General features: G+C 36.2%; 1 protein-coding gene across 1 annotated transcript in view; it reads left to right on the top strand.

The window, feature by feature from the left end:
- OTOGL (otogelin like) overlaps window positions 1-25576 on the top strand; it is a 97497-nt gene extending 71921 nt beyond the window's left edge. Inside the window, exons 38-58 of the mRNA XM_075057983.1 lie at window positions 331-473; window positions 1295-1318; window positions 1450-1542; window positions 2203-2392; window positions 4538-4752; window positions 6614-6755; window positions 7086-7271; window positions 7751-7963; window positions 8849-8953; window positions 9260-9367; window positions 9732-9833; window positions 11091-11195; window positions 11286-11326; window positions 12311-12371; window positions 13352-13530; window positions 13847-13951; window positions 14777-14896; window positions 16906-16951; window positions 18809-18880; window positions 21036-21115; window positions 23679-25576. Of these exons, the coding sequence (XP_074914084.1) occupies window positions 331-473; window positions 1295-1318; window positions 1450-1542; window positions 2203-2392; window positions 4538-4752; window positions 6614-6755; window positions 7086-7271; window positions 7751-7963; window positions 8849-8953; window positions 9260-9367; window positions 9732-9833; window positions 11091-11195; window positions 11286-11326; window positions 12311-12371; window positions 13352-13530; window positions 13847-13951; window positions 14777-14896; window positions 16906-16951; window positions 18809-18880; window positions 21036-21115; window positions 23679-23879 (2531 nt within the window). The 3' untranslated portion in view covers window positions 23880-25576. The remainder of the gene's footprint in view (window positions 1-330; window positions 474-1294; window positions 1319-1449; window positions 1543-2202; window positions 2393-4537; window positions 4753-6613; window positions 6756-7085; window positions 7272-7750; window positions 7964-8848; window positions 8954-9259; window positions 9368-9731; window positions 9834-11090; window positions 11196-11285; window positions 11327-12310; window positions 12372-13351; window positions 13531-13846; window positions 13952-14776; window positions 14897-16905; window positions 16952-18808; window positions 18881-21035; window positions 21116-23678) is intronic.
- The last annotated feature ends 1763 nt before the right edge of the window (window positions 25577-27339 follow it).

Raw genomic sequence — 27339 nt, 5'->3', positions numbered from 1 at the left:
CAAAATTATGTATTTTTTTAATGCATATATTTTATCTCACAACATACAGATTCATTGACCTTGCCTGTAAAACATTGACTTAAGTGAAAATTTTCACTAATTTAAACTTTCTCCCCTTCCCTGTGCACATAGCAGTAGGGTAAAGTATTTCCATTGAGTAACGTAAGATACTTGCTTCTGCTTATGGCTCAGTATGCTGTCTGCAGAACAAGGTCATCAATATATACATGAATGTACGTACGAAAGCAAATATTGCTAAAACTGACAGTTTTTAGAAATACCCTGTATTCAGTTTTGTGGTAACCTCATTAAATGACAGTTCTTTTTTAGGTCAATGTTCTGTACTGTCTGAACTGAGTGTTATTACGTTTGATGGAAACAACATAGCCCTCTGTAATATGGCTTCCTACATTTTAGTCAAGTTACCAGGAGAAACTATTGTTGCTCATATTGAAAAATGTCCTGCTAATCAGGTAAGATTCTTGCATTTCGGCAATAATTGTAATAGTTTCTTGAATTTGTGTGTTATAGGTATGAAATTCTGCAAAAATGTATCACCTAAAACTTTCGGATAAAAGCCATGCCCATTGAAAAATGGCAAGTTATTTAATTTTTGAGGAGCATGCTTAATCATTCTGTCTAGATAAAAGAAGAATGTTATCTCAGGTTAAATAGTAATCGTTGTATTATGTTATAAGGAAATTCAAATGTAGGCTCCTTTTAAATTATAAGGGATGACATACCTTCTGAACCTGCATGTCTCCTTTCAGGCTCTCCACTCACAAATCTTGAGGCCTTGAATTTATAATTTACAATATGGTCAAAACACTAAAATATTTTGAATAGCCACAAAAATCTTTTGTAGTTATTTTGGGAAGGTATTTATGAGTTTGAGATTAGTGTCATGAGTTGTTCTTTGCAGTTGTCTAACTCTCTGCCTTGCCTACAGAGGGGATCCAGCCGCTTTATTTTCAGACTGCCAGTTTAGGTCAGGTCAGTCTCATCCTTCGAGTCTGTACATACATTTCCTTTGCATTGTCCATAGTCCAAATTTATGCAGCCCTTGAACTACTGGCTTGTATTTCCATCTTTGGTTTGTGGATAAACAAGCTCCTGATGAGGGGATATGCTGGGAAATGTATATTTTTCATATTTATAAGGAATATATTAGATTAGTTCAATTATGAAGCTGATTGATTGTAGAACTTCAAACACAAACAGTCAACTTATTTTTGCCAAATAAGAATGCTGATGATTATCATTGCACTTCTAATCTATTTTTAATGTTTTCCAGAGTGCAAATTCAATAAGAAAACTAGTGAGTACTTTTTCCTTTTACTAATTATAAAATGCATTAATATTACACATATTGAAAAAATTCCCTATAGCACTGGTACAGAATTAGAAAAAACAATAGTAACTAAACTTGTTTGTCCCTTTTCTTTCAAGGTTCCCCCTGCAAGCACTTCAGGGCTCTGTTTTAAGAAATTAAATGTAACAACACGCACATATAAATTACTTATCAATCGTTTAGCAAGAAAAGTAAGTATATATCACCAGTATCTAGCATATGTACACTTAAAAGACAGCTGGGGAGCTATTCTATTGTAGAATGCAATAGATCAGGCTTACAATGAATGTACTACAGGATTAGGATTACTTTTGCAGTTCAGCTAATTCATGATATGCTAGAAGCAAAAAATATACATTTCTGATACTATGCTTCACTTGTATGTCATTTACCCAAAATGACACTTCAAAGTTCTTTTGAGATTTCAAAGTAGCTGCAAAAGCATTTATACTTCATATTTCCAGAAAACCTAGAACCGAATGGAAATGTTCCAAGACCTGATAAATACTTAAGCTGCCTTTCCTGCTAGTCAATAACAGGACAGAACACAGAACTTTGAATAATTGGGATGAGGTTTGGTTTTGTTTTGTTTTATCATGCGGTATGTGATAAATAAGATTTATTCCTTCCTTAATTAGAAAAGATTTCCATATCATTATTTTTTCTCGTGCCTACTTCATTTGCAGTTATAGGAAATGGCACTGATGGGAAGCTCTGTGATTTAAGCACTGTGACTGTTATTGTATCTGGCAGAGGTTGTAAAAAACATCTTATGCTATAAAATGTAGAGACACATAAGATATATCTTCGCAATCTGCTTTGTTCCCTAAAATGTATTTGATTTATTTTAGGTAGTAGTGGATTCTGTAATCCAATCATTACCATTTTCAAAAGAAGGACTGAGCATTCAGGATACTGGTGCAATGTATGTCATTAATACCCCAGCTGGTATTAGCATCAAGTGGGCTCATGTTACAGGCATCATAGATATACAGTATGGATTACACTCTAACACATCGATGAAGACAGAAGGACTTTGTGGTGAGGCTACGGTGGCAATTTTTTTCTTATTTAATAATTTCCCATTTAAAATTTACAACTCCTTTTTGTGTTTGTGACCTGCTGCCCGGTAGCTCTCCTTGTGACCCCCATTAAGTACACTGACGATCCTGTTTGAGGTGGGGTTGTGAAATTCTATTAATTAACAATAAAAATTCAATAATTCAGTTTCAAGGCACTCCTTGCTAATAAAGTATTTTGCAGAGCAAGTAATGATCAGTACACTGTATCTAATTAACTTTTAAAAAATGTACTTATCTCTGTGTTTAAGAATATTGTTGAAGTCAAGTAAAGAAAAGGGGAAAATTTTCAATAGAGAAGTGGCTGCTGAAGCAGTTCAGGTAGTGACAGTATATTTCAGTGATTATGAGAGAAAAGAATAACTGTCAGATATTACCAGTGGCAGCTTATCACTATGCAAATACTGATAAAAGGCATATCTTGGGCAGGGTCCAAGTCCCCTGAGGATAGTGAATCCAAATTCAGACCTCTTCAGGTTGGATCTAGGGTCCAAAAGTGTGCTGAGGTGCCTCAGGCTTAAATTACAATGACAGTAAATTTAGCATGGTTTAGGCTTCCCTGATAGCCTTTTTATAACACTGCCAGTATGAATTATATGGAAAAGCATAAGCAGGTATTTTAGAGTTCCCTTAATTCTATCAGAAATGTTCATTTTCTGGTGCATTGTAATTTTACAGAATCTACTCCATATTGAACAGGAAAATGAACTTTTTATAAACTTTTAAACTGTTTTTAGTTTTAAAAACAAACAAAACTATTCAGATACAGTTTAAATATACATGTAAAAAATAAAGTGTTTAAAATCAATTTCTATATTCTGCTTGAACAAAAGGAAATTTCTCCTAGATCTAGTGAGAGAAGGCAAATGCTGGCCCTGGCACATACTGCATCTTTTCCCAGTATCCTGTCATCTTCTCCATGCACGCTGAAAAAGATTGGGATGTAGGACAGATTATAGAATAGTTACTCTTTGTGCCATGAAAAGACAGAAAGAGGAAGACTATGCAAACAGATCCAACCTCGACTGTAAACTGTTGTTCTACCTGCTATTTTGCAGTTTTAAAGCTGTATTGATTCTGCAATTCTGTACTATGACCCTCCAAATTCTAACGCCAGCACAGTTTGTGGGATGGCATTAGGACAGCAGCAAGAAGCAGAAGTGTTAATACTGGAAAGTGGTGCTACTGTCAAATGCTTCTTATCATGCAAATACCATCTTCTGTGTTTCTCTATGCTGTCGGAGAGAATAACGGCCCATCACGCCAGTCTAGCCCAGTTCTAACAAGGGACCCTGGAGAGTATCGGGATTCAGGGCTGGAAGCATGAAGGCAAGGATGTCAGGTGTGGTTAGCAATGCAGAAGGAAAGTGGAAAAAGGATATAGGAACTTTGGCTGATCAGTCCCCAGGATGTAAAACACTATTATGAAGATTACAGTTTTGGCATTAATGACTTGTTATGTGCTTATAGGAAGTATATGTTTGCATTGATGAATTAACTGAATACATACAATAATGAATTCAGGTAGCCAGTGGATGTCAGGGGTTTGGGTGGAGTGTCTTTTTCAGTGGTTTTGCATTAATAAATTGAGTAAGAAAAATATTTTCTCTAGAGAAAGCAATTTGTTCATCAAAAGATTCCTTTCATAACTTCTTGCATTTAGAATGTACAATTAAGTTTCAGTGTCAAATCATCAGTGACGTGCAGTTAATTTGAAAGTCATCTACATTTACTCCCATGGAGCTGATTGTTATTCAGTAGAATGAGATCAGAATCTGGTGCCATGTCAGAAAATTTGCTACACTCAACAGCGCATTTTGGTAGCAGTTTTTCTCAAAAGTTATTTCATTATTGGGAAAAGTATCATTACTTGTATTGTATGATCTGCTTCTTTTCCTAAGCCATTGAGCTGACAACTAAAACCACAAGTAGAATGTTGGAACTACAGTGGACATATAGCTGCTTTCATTTATAAATTCAGATGACTAAGTCTCACAGGCAAGCCTGATGCAATGTTAATCTTAACTTATCAAGTGCACTTTTTTTTCCCTAAGGAAGTAAATACTGCATGTTTGTTTGTGCTTTGAATGTGATGCTCTGTCTCCAGGGGTATGCAATGGAGACCCTACTGACGACCTGAAAATGCAAAACAGGACCATAATTACAAATATGGAGGAAATTGAAGTGTTCATTAGGAGTTGGGAAATTGAGAAATCACTTGATGTAACAACCAGGAGGCCAGTACGAAACTGTACTGAAGATAACTGCACATACTGTATGGAACTGTTAAACAGAAGCATTTTCATCCCTTGTCACAAAAAAGTGAGTACAAAGATCAGATAAATTCCAGGTGAAATTAAATAAAAGATACATAAGTAAGAAAAGAGACAGATATACACATATTTTATGTTTTGCTTATTTTCATGAGTTGACAGCTGGATAGGTAGCTTTAATACCTCTGTCACGTTAGCTTTAATACTTTTGTCATGTTGTCCATTGTACACACACATCTATATGGATCCTTGTGCTATTACGCTGTTTCTTAAATCATTTAGTAGGCAAAGCTCAAAGGAGAAACACCAGATCATCATCTCAACACAAACGCATTCCAAATGAGTTATTTTTAATAAATGCTTGACAGGGGTCACTAGAACAGAAAACCTCATGCTTCTGCTGCATACAACAGCAACTCATGCAGTCTGAGACTGATTGGACTAAAGAAATTTCCAGTTAAACAAATTTTGATGTAGGCACTATTACGTCGACAATTTGGTAGCATTTCTTACAGAAATCATTATCATTTGTTTCTGGACACTGTACTTTTCAATGGGGATATAGCTGTGGCATTCAGACTACCACTAGAGCTGGGCAGTGCAGCACAGCTGCTTCCCGGAACGGGAAATCAAGAAGCCCCAAATCTCTGAGGTCTGACTTATTTTTCCCATTTAGTTCAAAATAAAAAGGATTAATTACTCACGTGGCCCTTTCTTTCTCAGGGATAGATATGTCCAGATTCCTGATTCACTTCTTGCTGTTCTGCGTTTCCACCCTTGGTTTGCGTTGTGTTACTCTTCAGTTTTTATCACAGACAAATGCTGTTAAAGATATTGCAGGCAGCTGAGCCCCTTCCTTCAAACTCCGAAGACCTCTCCTCACTTTCCCCAGTAGAAAAAAATGGAGGGAGTTCTGAAAGAAAGGGTTTAAAGAGTTGTTTTGTTGTTTTTTTTTTTTTTAAGATTAATAGATATTTCCCACAGCAGCTTAATGGGAGGGAACACTGGTTATAAGTTTGGAATCAAGAATGGAGAGTAGCACCAGTGGGTAGCAGGATGCTTTTCATAAATTGTTTTAGCACATCTCATTTAAAAATAATTAAAGGGAATCTGACTAGTCAGAAATCCTACTTCATATGTTTCCAGGAGAACTCTCATAGCCTCAGATACAATGCAATTGCATCTTTTCCTGGTTTATAACAAAACCTATCATAGCATCAAAATTGCCAAGCCCTTGGTTATCCATTACGAAATTTATTTTCTTTCATATACATGATGGTGGCAGAGCTAGAGTGGATGGAGTATATTGTGCGCTTCACAGGCATGAAGGAACTGGACAAGGATAGGTAAAAGAGTCATTAGTGTAATGAACTTTATGGCAGAAGTGAGTGACTGAAGATTTGCTAAAACCACAGGGAGAGCTGGGCTGCAGCATAGCAGTAAACAGCCAGAATGAAACAAAATCTGACTTTTTCCACCTTGTTATAAGCTTATGCAAATAAAACCAACAGAAATAAGACAGGTTGCCCCACCTGCATTTAGACCCAGTAACATAGGTCAGCGGGTCCTATAGAGACAGAAGCAGAGCACTCAGTAATAATTCATTCACAGCAGGAATTTATGGAAGGTATAGGAGCAACGTTTAGCTGAGATTTTTGACTTTTAGCTGACAGGGCTATACTTCAAAAGTTCTTGTAAGTAGTGTGACAATCTCATTAGGACTGTGTTCTGTGCCTACTAATGAGCATAAAAATTTCTGGAAGTTTAAGTTTTGCAGAATCAGTATTTTTTACTTTAGACACTGCTTGTTATTTTTTTTCTCTTGCAGCTGTATTATTTCTTGCAATTAATGATTTATTTTAATTACAGAAAGCTCTTCTTGTTAATTCTTAATTACAATATGTTCCTAGGTGTCACCACAGGAGTTTTGTGAGAAGATGTGGCTCAACAGTACTTATTTTTGGAATTATGAGTGTGATGCACTTTCTGCATATGTGGCTTTATGTAACAAGCACAACATCTGCATTAAATGGAGGACACCTGATTACTGTTGTAAGCAGATAATCATGTTCTACACCCCAATGTGGCTTTATACTGCTGCAGTGTTTAGTGATGAGTTAAAAATATATTTCTTTCTATTGTTATTGTAAGTGCCACCTCATTCTACCACAGCATTAGTAAATCAGGGTGCAAGTTCTTAACATGTATTGTTTTAGTCAAGGTGTCATGAATCAGTTTTAATCTTGATTGAATGAGTTGCTTACCTGAAGTACTGATAAAAATATAAATGCATGCTTTCTATGATACATTTGTTCTTACTGTTTATCCAATTAAATGCTGGAAGAATAATAGCACTCAACATCCTATTTTTATGACTTGTAGCATTGAGTTGTCCTGAGGGCAAGGAATACCAGCCTTGTGTGCAACCCTGTGAAGCCAAGACCTGCTTGAATAAATGGTTCTATGAAGATTCTCCCTGTTCCTATTTAAGGGAAGACTGTGTGTGTAAAAACGGCACTATTCTGCATAGAACAGACTCTGACCTCTGTATACCAGAAGAAAAATGTAGTAAGTGCAGCAGGACAGAGTGATTTTGCAGATATGCTAATATTAACTGCAGCTCAGTGTAAGTGATGTTTAAGTTCTGTGTCAGTCCTCAGTAAGCGTGAATCTGGTACAGCTCCCTTCAACAGAGCCTCGCTGTATCTCAAGCTACAGCGGTCTGTGCTTTCAGCTCACTTGGATTCAAGACCCAGTGCTGATGTACTTCTGTTGGGGAAAAATGATGGTCTTTCTTCCGTAGCTCCCAGGCTTTCTTTCCTGGAGTAGCATGTGCAGGTTCTCTCCCTTGCACTCAGTATTTATTTTCAACCATAGCGAAGCATTTGTTCATTTGGGGTTTTAAGGTCATCATCTTTTCTTGGATTCCTTGATCATAATGCTCCACAGCACTCTTATTTTATGCAATAATTTTATGCAATTCATAGTTGCTTGCAGGAAATCTGCACTCTCCACTTGTTGAAGGGATATGATGTTTTTTGTCTCAGCATGTACAGATAACAAAGGACAACCCCGCTCTGCTGGGGAGATTTGGAATGGGTCCATGAGAGGCTGTTGCATGTACAACTGTTTAGAAAATGGAAGCATTGTTGCTGTAGAACCTGAATGCAACGAGGATCCTCCACCAGTCTGTGAAAGGGAAGGGGAAGTTATCATACATGTCATCGAAGAGAAAGCTTGCTGTCCAAAGAAAGTTTGTGGTATGTACCACACCTGTTTTCAGTAAGAGAAGTATAAGGTAAGTGCTTGACCCTCACTGGCAGATGACAATCTTTAGACAGGGTTCAAGGTAACATTTTTCAGAAGTGATTTTTAGGTACTTGTGGCTGGTTGGGCCAGCAAAGCAGGCTGCTTTTCTTTGTAAGAACTGACTCACTGAAATATTTTTTTTTCTTAGAAGTCCACTAGTGAAACAAAACTTCTCTTAAAAATGAATTTTTAAGCTCTTGGGTGGAATGTCAAAAGAAATTGATAAATACTCGATGATAAAAATACCTTGGTAATCGGGGCTGTCATCAGAGCCTGTTTGCTATTCTTATTAGTGCTTTTGTGTCAAGAGCAGTATCCTCTGACCTACTGCTGTTTCCCAGAAGCAGTATTCTGTGAGCTGATCACTGAATACTAATATTCTGTCCAGCCATGGTTGTTAAAAAAAGAATAAATGTATTGATCCTAAAATGTCAAGCAAAAGACACTTATGTCTTCATAACATCTTCAAGGAAAACGAGAACAAATGGTCCAGCCGGATCAGTTCAGATACCTGTAACCAACACCGTATTGTCAATTTGTTTAGGGAATATTTTCACTGGGACATTTTAGCTGGTTTCATGTGTAGGAAGCAGAGCAAGTAAATACCTGCTTTAAGAGGGATATAACTGTGCTTGCACAGTGCCACATGAATGGAGCTATACCAGCCCTGGGTTGAGCTCAGAGGTCTACATGATGGTATGGAGTGCGCTTTAAGCTGACTTGGGCTGCTCTTAGTTTGTGGATCTCTATCCTAGATGGTATAAATATCTTGAGCTATAGGACTTGCACTTGTATCTGTTCAAATATGTCAAAATTGATTGTTTTTTATCCCACAGAATGTAACATGTCATTGTGCGATGCCATTATTCCAACATGCAAACCCAATGAAAAATTAGTGGTAGGCTACCACCCCCTGTCCTGCTGTCCACAGTACCGATGTGGTAAGGGAAATACAGAAACACAGCTACTAGGCCATTTTCCACACTTGTATTATGTGTTGTAAGAAAATTTGCCTTACAAGTTGGTTTGATTGTTAGCAGAATGGGACATTGTAAATAGCACCAGGCAATGATGTATTTTTTTCCACACTCTCCAATATTTTTTTGTTTGTGTTTTGTGTCACTTTTGATTTACAGTCAATTTGGGGTATTTTGCTTTACTTAGTAGATGAAGAATATCTTTTCTTTATCTTTTCAGTATTGTTTCTGTGACTCTTTTAAAAATGCTGTTTATTTCACATCCTACAGAATGTGATCCTTCAGTTTGTTTCAATGCTTCCCAGCTGGACTGCAGAGAAGATCAATTTATTGTTGAAGCAAAACAGGAAGATCCTTGTTGTTTCTCTTATCTCTGCGGTAAGAAGCCTCTAATATTTTTATGGGTAACTAAGGAATAGTTAAGTATTTACAAAAGCAGTCTATAGTTCTAAACCTAATAACTTAAGCCAGGAATTCTTGGAGAGGTCAGTGAGACTTCACACAGGCCAGGCTGACTGGAGCATGAATTAGTCTTGGGGTTTGGGATCTTTTATTTCCAACATCATTTTGAACATCATACTTGAACTTTGTTATGTTTTTATATTTCAATGTCAATCCATAAAAGCTGTTATCCAAGTAACAAACATTAGATGACTTGTTATATAGTCTATTAAATAGAATTCACATGTGCTAACTATTGAGTGTTTAAAACTTTATAAATGTCTAATTCTTTTTAATTTAGTTTGTGAATCCTGCATTGAGCCTGTTCCCTTGTGTAATGAAGGGGAAATTCTCACTGTAGACCTTAATACCATACATTACTGTTGTCCTCATTACTACTGCGGTGAGTATGCTGGCAGTTCAATATGTTACCAAATTTAGTAAAAATGACAGACAGTGTGTGTGTGTGTGAAGATTTTTTTGATTCAGCACTTAGGATGGGCTTCAGATAGAGATTAGGAGATCTAAATGAGGGTGTCTGCACTTGAGATGGGTTCAAAGTTCTTGTTATATTCAGTGGTGGTCTAACTCAATGGAGTCTGGAGAGGTTATTTAGTTCACCAGACAGCATATAGCTACTTTCAGGGTGATCTAAATACCGATACCTTAATGTGGAACTGAATCCCATCCTTGGAATATAAATAGACAATTGTTTACATTTTAAAATACCTATAATAAAACAGCTTCCATCTTGTTCCCCTGTTGTACCATTCATTAGTGTTTAGGCAGCTTCTTTGCACTTTTGGCTTTTAGGGGAAGGATTAGGCCAGGGGTTTCAAGTACTGCTGGGCTGACTACTATTCAAAAAATGAGGAGCCGTAAGAAAAATATTTGCAGTGTAATGTAGTCTCTTTGGTAGCCTCTTAAAACACAGAAGCTGTGCTGTATGTTCTTAAGTAACGTCTACAAGTGTAACTGCTTAATTTAGATTAACTCTTGTCCTGTTGCGGTCTTTGGGTAATTTCAATTAATTAAATTGTCTTCCAGTAAGTTTGGAGCTTAGTCATTTTTACTTCAGGTGGTTCCATGTTTTGGTCCTTTCCTTTTCCTAGCACTTGCACCCAGGTGAAAGTTTCCACAAAGGCATTTGGCACTGTTTTTGCCAAATTCTGGCAGGTAGATGTTAGATCTTAGTACGTGGTCTTCTTTCAGAGTCCCAGTAAGCCACCTCCGATAAGACAGGCAGGTATTTTCTTATTGGATTCATCCCAGGAGGGCATTTGCTCCCTGTTGTCTTACAGAAATGCGCTTTACAGCACATTTGTAGCCAAGAGAAAAAACAACATGTTTTCCAAAAGCTGTGATTTTAGTTGTCTTTGGTACTAGTTATCAGCTTGAGTGACTCTGAAGTAGCAAGAATATTAAATGATTCCTGTGTGATGTTTTCTGAGAATTTAAACATGTTATAAGGCAACTAAAAACACTTTTGAAAATCTTTGTTTATTTTTCAGTTCCAAATATAATTCAGATGCTTAAGAAACACAATAAAAATGCATTAAAAATGTCATTATTTTTATAATAGTTTATCAAGAGAAATATAAGCTGGAAAATTAAACAAAATTTGAGTAAATTCTCATACATGTCTTTTCCCCCCATTTAGTTTGTGATGAAAATCTTTGTCCTGAGCCTCCTATGAATTGCACAGATGACATGACACTTGTGAAGGAAAAAACACCTGGGCAGTGTTGTCCAGAATGGCACTGTGGTAATTATTGCTTTATTCCTTCGTCACTGCTGTTAACAAAAGCTAACGGTTAGCTAACTGACTAATACCGTTTTCTTGCTCTCTTCTCAGAATGTAGCTGTGAAAACGCCACTATGCTGACCTGTAAATTGGTAAGCACTGTCCTTTAGATATTTTTATTAATGATGTTCAGCCCTCTTACTCCTCCCTTTCCATTCCTTGTTTCAATTAGTTGTAAAGGGTGATGAGGCTGAACAGGGACAGGCTGGGACTGCCTCCCAATCTCCAGCCCAAGCATGTAACTCCATCAAGCGTCTGCACAGTGTTGTCAACTACTCCTTGGGGAAATATCACTTTGTGTGTTTTAAGATGTCAAAGAAGAAAAGCAACTGTAATATTACTCTGTTCAATGTTGACTCGAAACAATATGCTGGGAAGGTTTTCCATGTAAATAATTCCCAACCGTTTTTAATAATTAATGAGGAATGAGCTTTATGATCATATGTATCATCTGGAGAAATGTGTTATTTTGTTAATCATTTATGCTTTTGATTAAAATAATTTAACATTATTGAATTTAGCTGATATGAGGAGTCATAAATATTTTGCTCCTCACATACTTTCTTGTAACAGGATCTGGATCTGGAAAATCATTATGAGTGAATGTTCAAACTCCCATTATTACCATAGTGACAGGATATTTTCCCTATCAAATGTCTGTAGCTTGTCCTTGTCTTCCCCTTATGTGAAGACTGCATGATGTAAAGTCTAAACAGGAGTTGCAAATTTGAATAGCTTTCACCTGTCTTTTAGAAGAAAATACAGAGAAGGCAGTCTTTTGCTAATATTTTTATTATTGAAATAACTTTGTATCTCAGAAAAAATTGCTGTTTAGCGACTCTGCTATTCATATGCGTTCCTAGAGAAAATGAAGTGCTTTGCTCCTGTTTAAAGAGATAAACACATTGAATAACTGAATGTGCTACTTTTTGAGTACATTGCAATTTTTCTCTTTTATGAAAGCAGGGGTAGAAGTGATGAAAGTAGTATTTTACATTTTTAGAGAAAAATTGTCTGTTTAGCACTATATGTAATTGTGTATGACTCTGCAAACTTTTTTATCTTTTTGTACTCAGGGAGAAGTTAAAAAAATAGATAGTGTTTCCAGCGCTTGTGGATGCACTCACTACATTTGTGGTAACTTTTTCGTATTCCTAGCTGGTTTGTTTTAGATTTTTGGTAAAAAGGGCATGCAAAGGAAGCAGAAGTAGGACCATAATAACCTTCTCAAATGTAAACGCTCTTTTATTTTGATTTTATGGTGCCTACCTAGTTATGCAATTATGCCCTCTTTTCTGAATATGATGCTTTGTCTGCTAACCCATCCATTTTGTGTCTGTTCTGGTGGGGTGTAGGAGTGTCGTAAAACTGACCATGCTTTCAGAGTGAGGGACGGTCTCTCTGGTGAGAGGCAGATAGGAAGCAGGTTGTGAACCTTAGCTGAGTGTGAGCGGTGTGACTACTCCTAGTCCACTGTCGAGCACAAATGAGACAACATCTCACACCAGAGTAACAGACCTGTCCAGCCAGCATGAGGGTAGGTCCCCAGTCTTAAGATCAGACCTCTGCTTCCTTCCCGCACGGAGCTACACCATGTAGACTAGATTTCAGCTGTACTGTGCATGGGTGTGCTTGAGGTACGCTGCAATCCTGACTGCAGCCCAGGCTAGACTGCCTCCGGGAGCAAAGCACGCATTTATAGTACAGCTTGAGCATATTACTGTCCCACAGGTAATTGTAGACATACTAGTTTAATTGACAGAAGGGCTACATTTTGTGGTGTGCAGAATAATTCATATAGTGTACTTAGCCCAATGTTAAATATTAGAATTCTTTAAAAATAATAACAATAGGTTTATTTTTTTTTACTTTCATGGTAGGAACACTATCAGTTTTAGGTAGTTTTGCATTTTGTAGCATTTTCTTAAGCTGAATTATACCTCCTCCCCCCCTTGTTTGGTAATTACAACCACAAACCAATCAAGTCTAAAAATTAGAATACTTTTGCAGAGCGTAGGACTTTGCCCTACTTTTGTCTTTACAGTGATTTCGTTAATTTGCCTGATGATTTTTTTTTTTTTTTCCCCTCTGGTAACATTTATTTCTTTTGGTGTTAGAGAAGGATGATGTGTGCATCTTCCAAGAGGTCACAGTACTGAATCCTGGACAGTCAGTGATTCAGTACTTGGATGGAGACCTTTGTTACACTGTACAGTGTTTACAAGAAAAAGATCAGAACACGGGATACAACGCCATGCATTTTACAATGGTGAACTGTTCCCAGCAATGTGAAGCTGTGAGTATTCTTAAAATACAGCAATGATGCAATTTGTGAGCACAGTGACACAATTAGGATAAAAGTCAAAGTGAAGACTTTTGCTAGTCCTGTTTGCTCAGCAAGAACTTGAGAACTTAACAGTGATGATGTGTAGTGTGTGTCCCCAGGATTATTTTGAGAGGCAATTTCTAGCAGCATATGTAAACGTATCCATCCATCCATCTGTATATTGTTTCTCTTGGTATTTTTAGTTTCAGAAATCAATGAATTCTCATATACTGTATGTTCAAAAAAATACTTGTTTTTTTCTCTTTTTGCTTTCCTTTCTTTCCAGCATCAAATATATATTCCTTCCTCCAGTCACCATACTTGTTGTGGTACCTGTCAAAACGTGTCCTGCTCTTTTCATACTGAGAATGGAACACTAATTGTGTATGAGGTAAGTGCCTCTAGACAGAGATAGAAAATAATTATAATAATATGATAAACAGGTGTCTGACAGTCACTTCTTAGTTAACTCATGCCGTGAGTCATGTTTCGTACCTCCTTACTGCTGGTTACATACTTATGGACTATTTATGGTATATAACAGGAAAAAAGTGTGTTGATTTAAAGACCTGTCATTTCACACTAGGTGAATACCTTATTTCATTTTATCGGTTGTAATATTTTCTACAAAGATATGCGAATGTCATCATTTACTTAAGGCTGCGTATACTCTAAGTGCAGGGTAGGGTGCAAATTGTAAGTCTGTCATATACTGTGATTTGGATGCGTTGGGAGCTTCCAAGTCCACATGAGGACTCCTATGTCCTCCTCTTCCCAGGGCCACTCTTCTCCTCATTCTGGTTTCTACAGAAAGAAGGTGTGCAAACTGAAGCACTGGGGTCAGGATCCTGATGGTGTGTTCCAGCATCCACATGCAAGGAAATTTAGATGTGGCCATGACTTGGTTCATGCTTCCCATTGCTTTTGGAGAAAAAGAAACTATTGAACTTTTTTTCTGGCACAGAGCCCTTTCGTTCTGCACTAGGACACCCATGCTGGGCAGCATGCTGGAGAGTAGAGCCATGGCTCCAGGCAGGAGTAGCCACTGGCAGTTGGAGGATGGTTTTCCCTTTGCTGCCTGTGGGTGGTCTGCAATAAACTTTCCACTCCAGCAGGTACTACAGTGTGAGGGCACCACTTCTACAGACATTTGGGGTTGGAGATAAAGCTGAAACGTTTTGTCTTTCCTGACAATGGTTTCGTTCTCTGTATTCAGGAAGGAAGCACCTGGAGCTCCAACTGCACCAACTACAAGTGTGCAAAGACTGCTGCAGGGGCTATGATACTGGGATCAAGTGTTGTCTGCCCCCCTTTTAATGACACTGAGTGTACAAAGGTTTGTACTTGGGGTGAGGTAAGTGACAATAACTGATGTGGAGTTTGGCTTACAGTTGACAGTGCATGCATACCTCATGCACTTTCTTTAAATTAAAAAAGTGGTAAGTAAAAACATGAAAGCAAGCAATTTACTCGCTACCTTTACATTGTTTTCTATGTTCCTTCTTGCCTTTTGACTAACAAAATATCTGTGAGGAGTATGAAAGTTTGTTTGGGTCTTAATGATGACTGCTTTTAAAATATTGTGGAATTGGAATCATGCTTGACGTACCACTACATAAAGTTCTAATCACTATGTCTTACTTTGGTTTGGAATAACACTTTGCCAAGTTCGTAGTACACATACACTTAATAAATTGGACCACGCAATTCAGAAATGCTACATATAAAAGTGGGCTATATTAAAAATTCCTTAAGTTGTGCAAAGCTTAGAAAGATGACAGAGTAGATATAAACTTTATCTCTTAAACTAAACTTTGTATAACATAACAAAAAATATCTATCATACATGAAAGGGTATCTACCTACATCATATATCTAAAAATATAAATTTGGCATACCCATATAAACTGGTTTGAAGAATGTGGATGCTTCACGTACATTACATATTTGTTTACAATTTCATTTCTAATTTAAGACTTCTCTAACTTTATAATACTTGCCATAATTCTTGCACTTGCAGTACACCATATATTTAATATAAGCTACAAATAATAATAAAATAAATATACATGTAGAGAGGGTAAGTACCATTGCTGCCTTGACTACAGATTATAAATTTAGCACAAATTTAGCTCAAGTCCTACTTATCCATTGCATTTGTTTAAAAAAGTCCTTATTTCTTCCAATCCTGAAGAAGGCATTCTATCTAAATTTAACGCCTGTTCTACTTTGACTTTATGCTCAAGTTTCTTTCTTGGAACCTTTCTGTCACCATATATTAGGATCTTTCCTTAGTAATAATGGTTAAGATTTTAAAGAATGGAGCCCTAAAATTAACTTCCTGAATCAGTCTGACCTGTTTTTCAGAGATGCTGAGCATAGACTTGAACCACTATCCGAGGAGAAAGCTCTTCTGACAGGCAGCTCAGGATAATTTATGAATATGGATTTATGAGGCTGAGTTTAAGTGCTCATTTAAGAAGTTCTTGAACAACTTATTCAGTAATTTTTCTGTAATGAGATAAAAAATGCATGTTAGCATGAAAAGATGGAAGCTTAAAAATGTCTTTTGTCTGTTGTTATCGTAAGAGTGCTCTTTATGGTCAGTTGTCTGCTTGATATGCAGTTCTGGGCTATGCACTAAAATTGTGGGCACATGTTTCTCGCTTGCACTGATTGTGACAGATTCTGACAGCCTCTGTCTCTCTCTCCCTCTCATGCTCTCTTTGAATTTCAAAAGGACACTTTCTTCACTTTCATACATTTTTACTTTCTAGCTAACAAGCAACTTTAGCAGAAATCAATAACAAAGACTATGATTGAGAAAAGGAATTGAGCACACCAACGGTTCTGAAATTCTGCAGTTAATGTTCTCTTTCAAAAGCATGTGTGTGTATATATATATATATATGTATATTTTTAATGTTGTAAAAAGCTACTTATTAGGTATTCATTTTCTCCTTGGCATATGATCAGTGTAAATCCTTTTACATCATCAGCAAAGTTGCACACATTAATTTTTTAAACCATCCTAATAAATCTCAGTGGTCGGGAAATAGATGGTAGTGGATGATATAAAAAGATACTTATCGAAACTAAGTGGCTTATTCAAAGGAGACTAGATCAGCTCAGACAAGCAGTGGTAAGTTCATTTTCAATATCAAAGGCTGTAAAGAATTTGTGAACCAAACCTTCAGCTGATACATACCTGTGTAATTCTCTTGATTTCAGTGATACTATTTTGTATTAGTTGGACATCGCTAAAGCATGGAATGTCTTGAGATATAATTCACCTTTGCATTGAGCACAGTCTTTCTTGATATATTCTCCTTTTTACTTTCCTAGAATGGAGGAATTGTGCAGACGTATAATGATGGCTGCTGCAAGACCTGTAAGTGATGAAGGCTGCAATATGTGCTAGTTTGGCTTTGGTTTTGGAGGGCTTGGTTTTTAACCTCAGTTGCTGGGACATCAAGAAGAAAAAAGCATGCAGTCCTCCCCCAAATCACATAAAATTGGTATAGTTACCTAACTACTCCTATTAAAAGGTCTTGCTTCATTTGGCTGCTGACTTGGTGATTTTTAACATTATTGTTCTGGAGTATAACCAAATCTCTCCAAATATAACCTGTGGAAGATGAAAATTATTTTGATTAAAATAACGAAAACATTCTCTTTATTGCTAAGCTGATGCCGAAATATTGCCTATATAATTTTCACCATAAAAGATAAGGATTTTCCCCCTAAAATTGATTCCTAATTCAATGATGTTTTGAAATACGTCTCCAAATTTACCAATTTATTCTGTATCACTAGTATGTATTTTCTAGGGCCAAAATACTGGAATAATTTTTTTTTTTTTTAAATCCCAAATGAGGAAAATTAAAGTAATACTGACATTAGCAACCCTTATATAAAATTTACTTTTTAATATCTGGGAATACATTCACATTTTCTGAGTGTGTAACTTTAAAACATGATGAATTGTGATGCAAGCTTATATAAAGGCTTCATAATTTATGCAATTTTAAAAGTCAGTTGAGAACAAACTGATTTTCTCTGCAGTTTTGACTAGGAAAGGCTTTATTACCAAGTGTAAAACTAATTGTGTAGAGCAAGAACTTGTTGAATGCCACAGAAAATCCTCCCCCCTCTTTTTTGACCTTTTTTGAACATTATAGTTAAAATATATAAGCAAATTAGTCTTTGGAATTTTTTTAGACAAACCTTTACTTAATAATGTTGAATAGGAAGTCACAGACTTATAGCCACATATTGCACAGTTATTAAATAAAATTCAGAAGTGCAATGTATTGTAAATAATTCAGCGATACAAGGAGAAATATTCATATTTATCAAATACAGAACAATACTCAAGTTTCCAAGTTATGCAAAGCTTTGAAAGTGAACTGCAAGTATTGTTGTTCTATTGTATCCAAAACATAGAAAATAAAAGCTATTTTAATACAACAGAATACTTTTTTTTTTGAATGAGAATCAGCATAGAAAAGTAACACACCAGAATTGTGCTAAAATCTTGCTAATCAATATTCTTTCTCTAATGAGATAAACTATGTTGAAAAACATTTAACTACACCACCACCACCCCCCCCCCCCAATTAGGTTGGCTTTATTTAGAAAATTAGTCTAAAGAATTAATGGCTACTGGTTTTCTGTTGACCAGGAAGATTTATAATTTTGGCCATATTCTGTGGCCTCAGAAAATGTATCGTTATACTTCAGAAATACTTGCTGAGGTGGCTGCTAAAAAACCAGATGTAATTCATGCAATGATATGCTACTTTTATTTTTATTTTGTTTTATTTTTAACTAAAAGCATGTGCCCTGGATGAAACAGTTACAAAGAGTACTTACAAATAGAGCTTGCAACACCTTGGGGTTTTAATGGGAACAAATAATCTTTCTGAAAGAGCTTGATTCAATGCATGCAAAGTGAGTGCATATATTTAATTCTTACCTTGCCATAGAGAGACTCATTGCAAAAGTTTGGTTTACAAGGAAGCATCATTCCAGTTTTGTGTTAACCAGAGGAGTAATAAAGTTTAGGCCATCTTTAGCGAGACTTGAAGCAGCTGCAGAGTTTCAAAATTTGGAAGACTAACAGGAAAGCTCACCATCTTTTGCTAAAAGAAAAATTGCAGTTGGCAGTGTAAGAATTAATGAAATGTCATTTATATAAAAATGTTTTTATTTCATGAGAAACTTACATTCCTAATGATTCTGCCAGGTTCTGGATTGGGTCTATTACCCTTTGCCATTAGTCCAGTAGTGCCTACTGATAGTATTAATTGTGAACCAGGTATTATTTTTAATAATGTATTTTCTTTTTTTAATAATAGTGTAAGCACTGCTTGATATACACATATAGCTGTCACCACCATTAAATGTTACCATGCAGTTAATGGTACTGGGCCTGATACTGAGAGATGCTGATCCCCTGTTGCCCTCCCAGATCAGTGGTTTTCTAAAGCTTCGTTAGGGTTCACTGCTCAGCACCTGTTAGAATTAGCTTCATCCACTTATGGTATATGGTGCTGATGGTTCTTCCTCCTGTTCCTTTCTCAAATTGGTTTTAATATGTGAACTTACTGTACAGGGGAGTTGTCATAAGAAATGTTACTTTAAAAAATATCTTCATGCTGAATACTGTTACCAAGAGATTCTAAATCTGATCCCAGGGCTCTGAATTTAATGACTGAATTGTTTTTGCCTTAAAATAGAGCAAGAGTGTGCATTACTGTCTGGTCTCACCTTTGCAGATATGGATTTATGCTGTATTTCTTCTTTGTCACAAATAACATGTTTTACAAAGTCATGAAAATGTTGGGGGGGAGGGCGGAACGTACAATTACAATCACGCGTTAATAAATACTCTTTACACCAGACATAACAGAATGTTACAGAGCTGTTGCATTATGATCATAATTCTTTGCCTTTAAGCATAGGTAAGTCACAGAAACTCCTGCCTCAAATAAGGAGTGAGTAAAAAAAGCACACCTGATACTGAATGCAGATCTTCTTGACAGCTGTAGGTGGGAGAGAGAAAAGTATACAAGCAGAGTTTTCATTGGACATCAGCACTTTCTACGCTGAAATGTCATTTATCTCTCTCTAGGACTTATAGAAGTACAAAGATTGCATTGTCTACACGTATTCATGCTGGCAAGCGCTTTCTGATGGAAATATCAGAGGACTTCTTTTTCTTAAGTGTTGCTGAGGAAGGAAAACCAAGATGCTGTAGGCTAACAGCGTCCATCGTTCAGCAATCTGCTAGTTCACTAACAGAACCTTGTTTGATCCTGCAATGTGCAGATTAAAATCTAGCTGTACTCTGCAGCCAGCCTAATTTTTAAATACCCACTGGAGCTGTGGTTGCCAAATATCTTGGTTAGTCAGAGCTCATTTATCTTATGAAAGTCCTCACAAGCTTCTGGGGAACAGAAAAGATGTTCTTTTTCTGTACACAGAATCATGAAGGCATGTGCTGAAGGTGGAGAAACTCTGCTAAATATTGCTTATTATTTGATATGCTGGATGTACAGCATGGTCGCGTAGCAAAACTAATAGGTGATTTTGATGGGTAGTGAAATAGGAGATCTAAATAACTGCCATTACACAGATAGTAATAACAGTCTGATATGGAGTGCAGCATGAAAGATTGTACGTTTAATTGTTTCACTATTCTAGTATGATTTTTATTATGTTAAAAATGGCTTTGCACTTTACAGCTTTATTTTCCAAATAAAAGAAAAAAACTCCTATCAATATCTCCCAGAATGTACTTAAAAATGCAGTATTTCCCTAATCCTAGATCCGTATGCTGACTCAGTGCTACATGCTTCAGTTCTGGTGGTAAAAACTGCACCATATTTAGCAAATATATGCATCTCTCTCTTTCAACGCTTCCTTGAAGGACATCTTTCTCAAAAATATATTGAGATTATATGGTTCTATTTATATTCTAAATATTCAAAATAGCATCAAAGTTGTACTCACAGCTTTACCTTCTCAAATGTTAAGTTCTGAAAATTTTCTAAAATGCAGAATCAAAATCTTATTTACATTCAATATTCTGATTAAAATAGAATTAATTCTAACACTATTCAAAATTACTTGAGACATCTTTTTTCTAATTGCTTATATTTATCTTGCCATATGTGCAATTTAAAATCATATTAATATTTTAATATTTATAAAATCTGTATAGCTTAATGGGCCACTTGATGCCTCATACGAATCCAGCTATAAAATCGATAGTTTTGCACAGGAAGTATTTATTAATAAATGAGATTTTTTCTAAAAAATTATTTAATTATGGAAATAATAGTTTCAATGTGTACATTATTGAAAACAAAGTATAATTATTAAAATTATTGTAATAGTTTCACATTTTTAGTAGCAAATACAGTACAAAAAGTGTACTGATTCAATATGCATTTTCTGTATTTTATCAGGCAAAAAGGAAGAAAGGATTTGCCAGAAAATGACAATCAGGACAACCATAAGGAAAAATGACTGTATAAGTCAAAGCCCGGTAAGCATAAAAGACCTGTGTTTGATGCTGGGCCTACGGCATAACAAATCCAGTATTAAGTGGGTTATAGCTATCAACAAGCAACAAAAAATGCTGCTATCTTCTCAAAAACAGACCTTTGACCCTAGGAATGTTATCCTACTTGTAAACGGAGTAAAATTATCTGTTCCTACGGCTGAAAGACTGAGCCCTCCTACCTGGAGAAACATCTGGCTTCAAATGAAAAGTACACAGCAGAATTGCTTGTAACTAACAAAGGCATTGAACTCTTCACCATGAAATAGCATCCCACTCTAAAAGAGGAGTAGAAATGCTTCCACTGAGGATTTGATGGAAACACTGCTGCATTCCTCTTTGAAGACCTTTACTCTCTGGGTATCTTCTCCTCCACATAGCATATGTCTCCATATCATAAATTCATGATCCCATTTATTTATGGGCCTACTTAAGACATCTTATTTCTCAGCTTTGTGTAGCCCCATCTACAAAACCAGGACATGTCTGAGAGGCAAATGTGCTTCTCACATCGCACTTAAAAGAGCAGCAACCCACACAATATCTCAAGAACTCAAAAAGGCCTCTGGTAAGAGTCTGTTGAAGAACCTAAACAGTCGTAAGGGAAGAGGCAAAATATCATCACAGACCTAAAGCTGAGCAGTTTAATGTCCATCCTGATAGAAGCTCAACAGCGACACGCCCAAAGTTTAATAGTAGAAGTAAGAATGTGTGGTGTATTTATTTTGTTTTAGAAGAAGCGTTGGTAATGAGGGAGTATAAATATGCAGATGAAATTACAGGGTTTTGCCATAGTTAAGAGGAGAGAAGACTGTGGAGAGCTTCACAGTTACTTCAACAGCCTAGGTTAAGGGACAGCAATATGACAAAATAAAAACATGGTATTGACTAAAGCAAAGAATATTAAACAGAAAGATTTAGTCAAACCTGATAGGTTTTTCAGCTAGCTGAAAAGGACCTTGCCCTTGCATCCAGTTCTGTGAAAACCTCTGTTTAATGCTCTCCTGCAGACAGAAAGGCTAACTAAGAGTTATGACACTTAGGGAATAGGATGAGGTGTGGAAACGAACTCATTCTAGTGTCTCTTAGGAGTCTATGGTGCATTACTATTGAGGGTGCTCTCTGCAGTTATGGTCCCTCTACATTGCTGCAGAACTAGCGAGGGTTCAGAGAAGAGCAACGAGAATGTTGGCCAGGTCATTCCATGAAAACCTTCCTTTTTATGACTTTCTATTGTAGATTCTTTATCTTTCCTTCCCCCTCTACCCACCTTCCAAACAGACCTACCCCCATCCCACCTCCATCCATATTACAACCCCCTTTACCCAGTACCTTCTTGTTCCCCATTTCCCTGATGGCTGCCAACCCTTCCCACAGTCCAGATTCCCTTCACCCAGAAGTACCTCCAGATTTTCTTGTCCTCAAAATCTCTATTCATATCCTTAGCTCCACTTCCTTTCCTCTCCAGCTCCCCCACCGCAAAACCCCTGGCAATCTATTTCAATCGCGTGATTTTGGTCCATCAAATGGCGATATCTGCTATGGTTGGTTTGGAACTGCATACATGATTTTTGGCCAGATTAATGCTATCAAACTGTGGGATAGGGCTGACTATGGTTACATTTAATTAATTAATAACTGAGATTATTAGTGCTTAGGACAAGGTCTTATTTCAGGAAAGCTGTAAGAGTAACCTTTTGGTCCAATTTGTTTTGGATATGGCCCATTTGTTCACAGGCTGTGTGGAAGGGAGTGGATCAAAGCATCTTTCATACTCCTCACTTGCATAAGAAATCAGATTTAAAACTATCACAGAAGGAACTAGATCTAGTATGGCTGTTCTCAATTTCCCAGCATATCAACTCCATTTAAGTTTTAATTTAAAAGTATCAATTTCTTTTCTGTCAGAGTATCAGCTAAAAAGACTTCACACAATGTAATAGTGAGAGAAAGCTTTGCTCTGCTGAAGTCTAGAGCACAAATAATTTCATAGCCAGTCTCTGCCCTTGCTGGTTTGTTACTGCATCTACTTTTTGGATATATCTGTTACAGTGATAACACAGCTAATATTGGCGTGCCCTTAGTCACAAGCAGTATGAATAAGAAAGGGAGAGGCTTTTGCACTGATATGCTTTTCCTCTTGAACCTTCAAGGAGAATGATAGACTTTCCTTTGTTTTGCTTAGAAGAATTTAACTTTTCAGCAGTGAACATGAAAAGAACATAAATTTAGCTGTGCTGTTTTGAAGTTACTGATTTGTAAACTAGGGATTCGATTGTGGTATCCACAGCACAACATTTTGCTCAAGGTTAAGACACAATACACGATTAAACAACCAAAAAAAGTTTAATTTAAAAAAAAATTTAAAATGTGTCTATACTTACAATGAATAAATCTTAGGAGATCAAATAATTTTTAAGACTGGAGTCTTAAAATTTTCTCTTTTTTTCAAATGTAAAAATGGGTTTTAATCACAAAGAAGTTTGAAATGTAATATCTTTATAACAAAATATGAGATGTCTAATTTCAGTTCTTATTTTGCTCATAGATAAATGTGGCTTCTTGTGATGGAAAATGCCCATCTGCAACAATTTTCAATGTCAATATTGATAGCCATTTAAGATTCTGTAAATGTTGTCGAGAAAATGGAACACGTAACCTGACTGTGCCACTACGCTGCTCAGGAAATGGCACTGAAATTATGTACGTCATTCAAGAGCCTATAGACTGCTCATGCCAATGGAACTGAACATTACTGTGGATATGATTTAATCTGAAGAATTAAAATGAGTTTCCTTTCACCAGACTCTATTTTTTGACCTTGGATGGCTATAGTACTCTGCAGGGGAAAAAAAAAAAAGTCCTCAATTATGCTTTATAATGTAACCTTTCACAAATTTAGTGAAGATGATGGTCGTTGTTCTGCAAATTTTCTTTTTAAATATTGGCATGTGTAGAGAGAAAAACATAAATTCTTTTGAACAAGGTATAATTTAGCCATCATTTATTTCTACACAGTGGCTTTCTGATGAGCTGTTGAAAGCTGGTTAATGTCTGTGCTTCCAGTGGTTTAAAATTTTGGATTGTGGCTACTTATCAAAGTTCAGAATTTCTCAGTGGTTCTTTTCCTTTTACTTGGAAACTTCCAGTTGAGAACCATCACTGGCCCCATGTTTAAATGGGAAAGAAGCATATTGGGGTTTTGAGAATGACTGAATTAACATATTAAAAAAATATTGGGTTCAACTGAAACATTTTTTGTCTTGCTGAAAAGTTTATCTTTCGTCCATTAACCTGTTGTCAGTGTCTGGACTCTGCTTACACTGTAAGTCACTGAGAAACACCACGACCATGGTCTGTAAGTAACTGTAGTAAATCTCCAGAGCATATAGTAAAATCATGATAATGTCTTTAAACCTTAGACATTTATTTAATTTTTATATATATTATAAATATGAAGCATGACTAAGCAAAGGCTGAAGAGTTCAAACATTGTGCCTTTATTAAAAATATCTAAAAGCTGTTTCTGATATGAAGGATTCTATTTTATATCCAGTTTTCAGTTTTCACAACTAAGAAATTGGCTGTCTACTGCTAGCTGTAGAATAAGATATTATGTATATATATATTTATTAAAAAAACAGGATACTGCACATTTTAACTATTCATAGTGGGTTTCTTCCTTTGTTTTCCAGTTTGAAGATTTGTGTTCAGTGTATTTTTATACAATACATAAAAATTGTTTGCTTTTTTTAAATACTGAGATTTGGACTATTGATTGAATTTAGGATTCATAATTTTTGAGTCCAGGAAAACAAAATCCAGGTAAAAGATATGTTTTGAAGGGCTTAGGTGAGCTGTTCATGTTCAATCAGACTGTGAATGTGCATGATTCAGCACCTTAAGCTGAATATACTCTCCCTTTTATTAAACATACTACATAATCTTATCTTAAAATCTAAGAATAGAATTTTAGGCCTGTTTTCAGAAGATTACTTTGCTTTATAAACTCACTAAATGAAACTTGTTTAAATGATGTCAGTATTTTCCTTATCATGGAAACTGTTTCAGAATTAAAATTCTTGTCTGAAAGTCTGAAAACATTTTGACACAGTTTTTATTTCAGGCTGTCATCATTTAATTACAAAAAGTTTGGATTATCACATTGGTTTATACAATGAAAAATAAGCAACATAAAATTAAAAAAACTTAAAATCCAAGGCTATTTTGCTACTTTGTGTGACAAATCTTTAAACATTTGCTGTATTCAGTTTGAAGGCTTGTAAAGAAAAATACAGTGAAATCTGTCTTTACTAACAAGAATGTCGTCTACTCATCCATCTCCTTAAAAATAGTGACTTGGTTTAAAAATTAAAGAACAATCCATTGTATTATCAGTAAAAAATTTAACCACTATAAAGAAATAGTGATCACCTAGCAATCAAAATAAAGTGCTGTTTTGAGAAAGCATATGCTTCATTTGCATGTTTTTATGATTTGTATGGCAGATATTTCAAGTCGTGTTATATACTAGGGCCTAGAACCAAAATATTCTCTGATATTGCTGCCAGAATTTGTGTACAGAAACTTTTCATGCAGGCCAGAAATGGAAATTAAATCACAGGTAAAGCCGTAAAGTTTGTGTACTCATGCAGCAAATTAAAAGGACAACTTTTAAAAGAAAAATTCATCCTTAGGGCCTTTTGATTTATTAACATAGAGGTAGGAATCCTATATTTGCATCAAGAGAGTTTGGCCCAAAACTTCTTAATGAATTTAGCATTTGATAAATTACCTAAAGAAGCTCCTACAAGATAGCATTTTTCCATATAATGACAAACACCTGATGTGTTTTGATTGAACAGCCGTGCTTTTTATAAGCAACGTGCTTTCCTGAGATTTAGAACTGCATTTGTAATTAAAGAGAAATTAATAAACATTGTTTTGCAGAATGATAATAAATCAGTGTTGATGCAATTAATTTACCTGTGCCACTAAAGATGAACAATAACGCAAAATCTTAGACAAACCTGGAAATTATAAAAGCAGTTATGCTTAAAATTAACTCCATGATAGCCTGTAATAGGAAAAATGGTATTAAAAGATTTTTTCCCACTCACCCAACTTGGTTTTTTAAGTGCAACAATCAGTAGGAACTGTGTCGGGATCCTCCCTGAAGCCTACAGCAAAATCTTACATCTTCGGTGGGGCTGGATATGGTCTAAGATTGCCTTTCATTTGACAATTAAACTTCAAATTCAGGCTGCTCTGGCCTGGTCAGAAAGCGAACACCTATTAAAACTTGTGAACCATTTTCTGGACAGCCATCCCACCCCCATTACCTCCATGAAGGTGACATTGGCATAACGTGGTATGTTTTATACAATGTGAACTAGCCCTTGCAGGCCTTGCAATGGATAGAAAGTTTGAATGAGCCTGCAGTGTGGCAGGACTGTTCTGCTCCAAATATTTCCTCTGTCTGTATCTTAAATATAAACGTAGATGGAGTCTGTGGTTCTGTCTCAGTTTCCTCATCTCTCTTCAACTGCATTCCTGCCTCAACCCCCAGCCTCAAATTGCGTGTAACCCTGTTTGCGCAGGCATCTTCTGAGCTGCTTTGGAAAGCTGATCCAACTCAAACCTAACTTAGTTAAATACCAAAATTAATTAGTTTGTTTATTATTGACTAAAAGAGCTTTAATACCCACAGAGTTCCCTCCCTTCTACCCTCCCCTGAAACCAAGACTCGAATAATTTCTACTCCCCTAAAAGAAAGGCTGGGAATGCATGCCTCTCTCAAACTCCCACGCTGCCACTGGAAAATGCGAGGAACTGGGGAGAAGCTGCGTGCACTGCCAAGTGCAGGCCTTACACTGCAGTCCTGCCGTGCGCTGGCATCTCCCCCATTCATAGCTGGTTGCGCTGGTCCTTTGCTCCTACATTTCCGCTGCTCTGTTCTCCTACTTGCACTTGCAAAAGGAATTCCACAATATAAAGGCTTGCCCATAAAACAATGCAGATTTCTTTTTTATTTTTAGGGATTAATCTAAATCTATCTCTATACTTAGAATCAGATTGTAACTGAACATGCCTCTATAAAATAGTAAGGCTTTGGCCATATTATTTATAATAGTTGACTTTTATAATTCCATTGCCTTATTACCAGGTCATTTGTTAAGACCAATTCTTGCCCCAATATGCAACTGGAA

The sequence above is a fragment of the Buteo buteo genome, chromosome 26 (assembly GCF_964188355.1).
Source record: "Buteo buteo chromosome 26, bButBut1.hap1.1, whole genome shotgun sequence".
Classification (NCBI taxonomy): Eukaryota; Metazoa; Chordata; class Aves; order Accipitriformes; family Accipitridae; genus Buteo; species Buteo buteo.
Note: the sequence above shows the minus strand (reverse complement) of the source record. Positions and strands in the feature narration are given on the sequence as shown.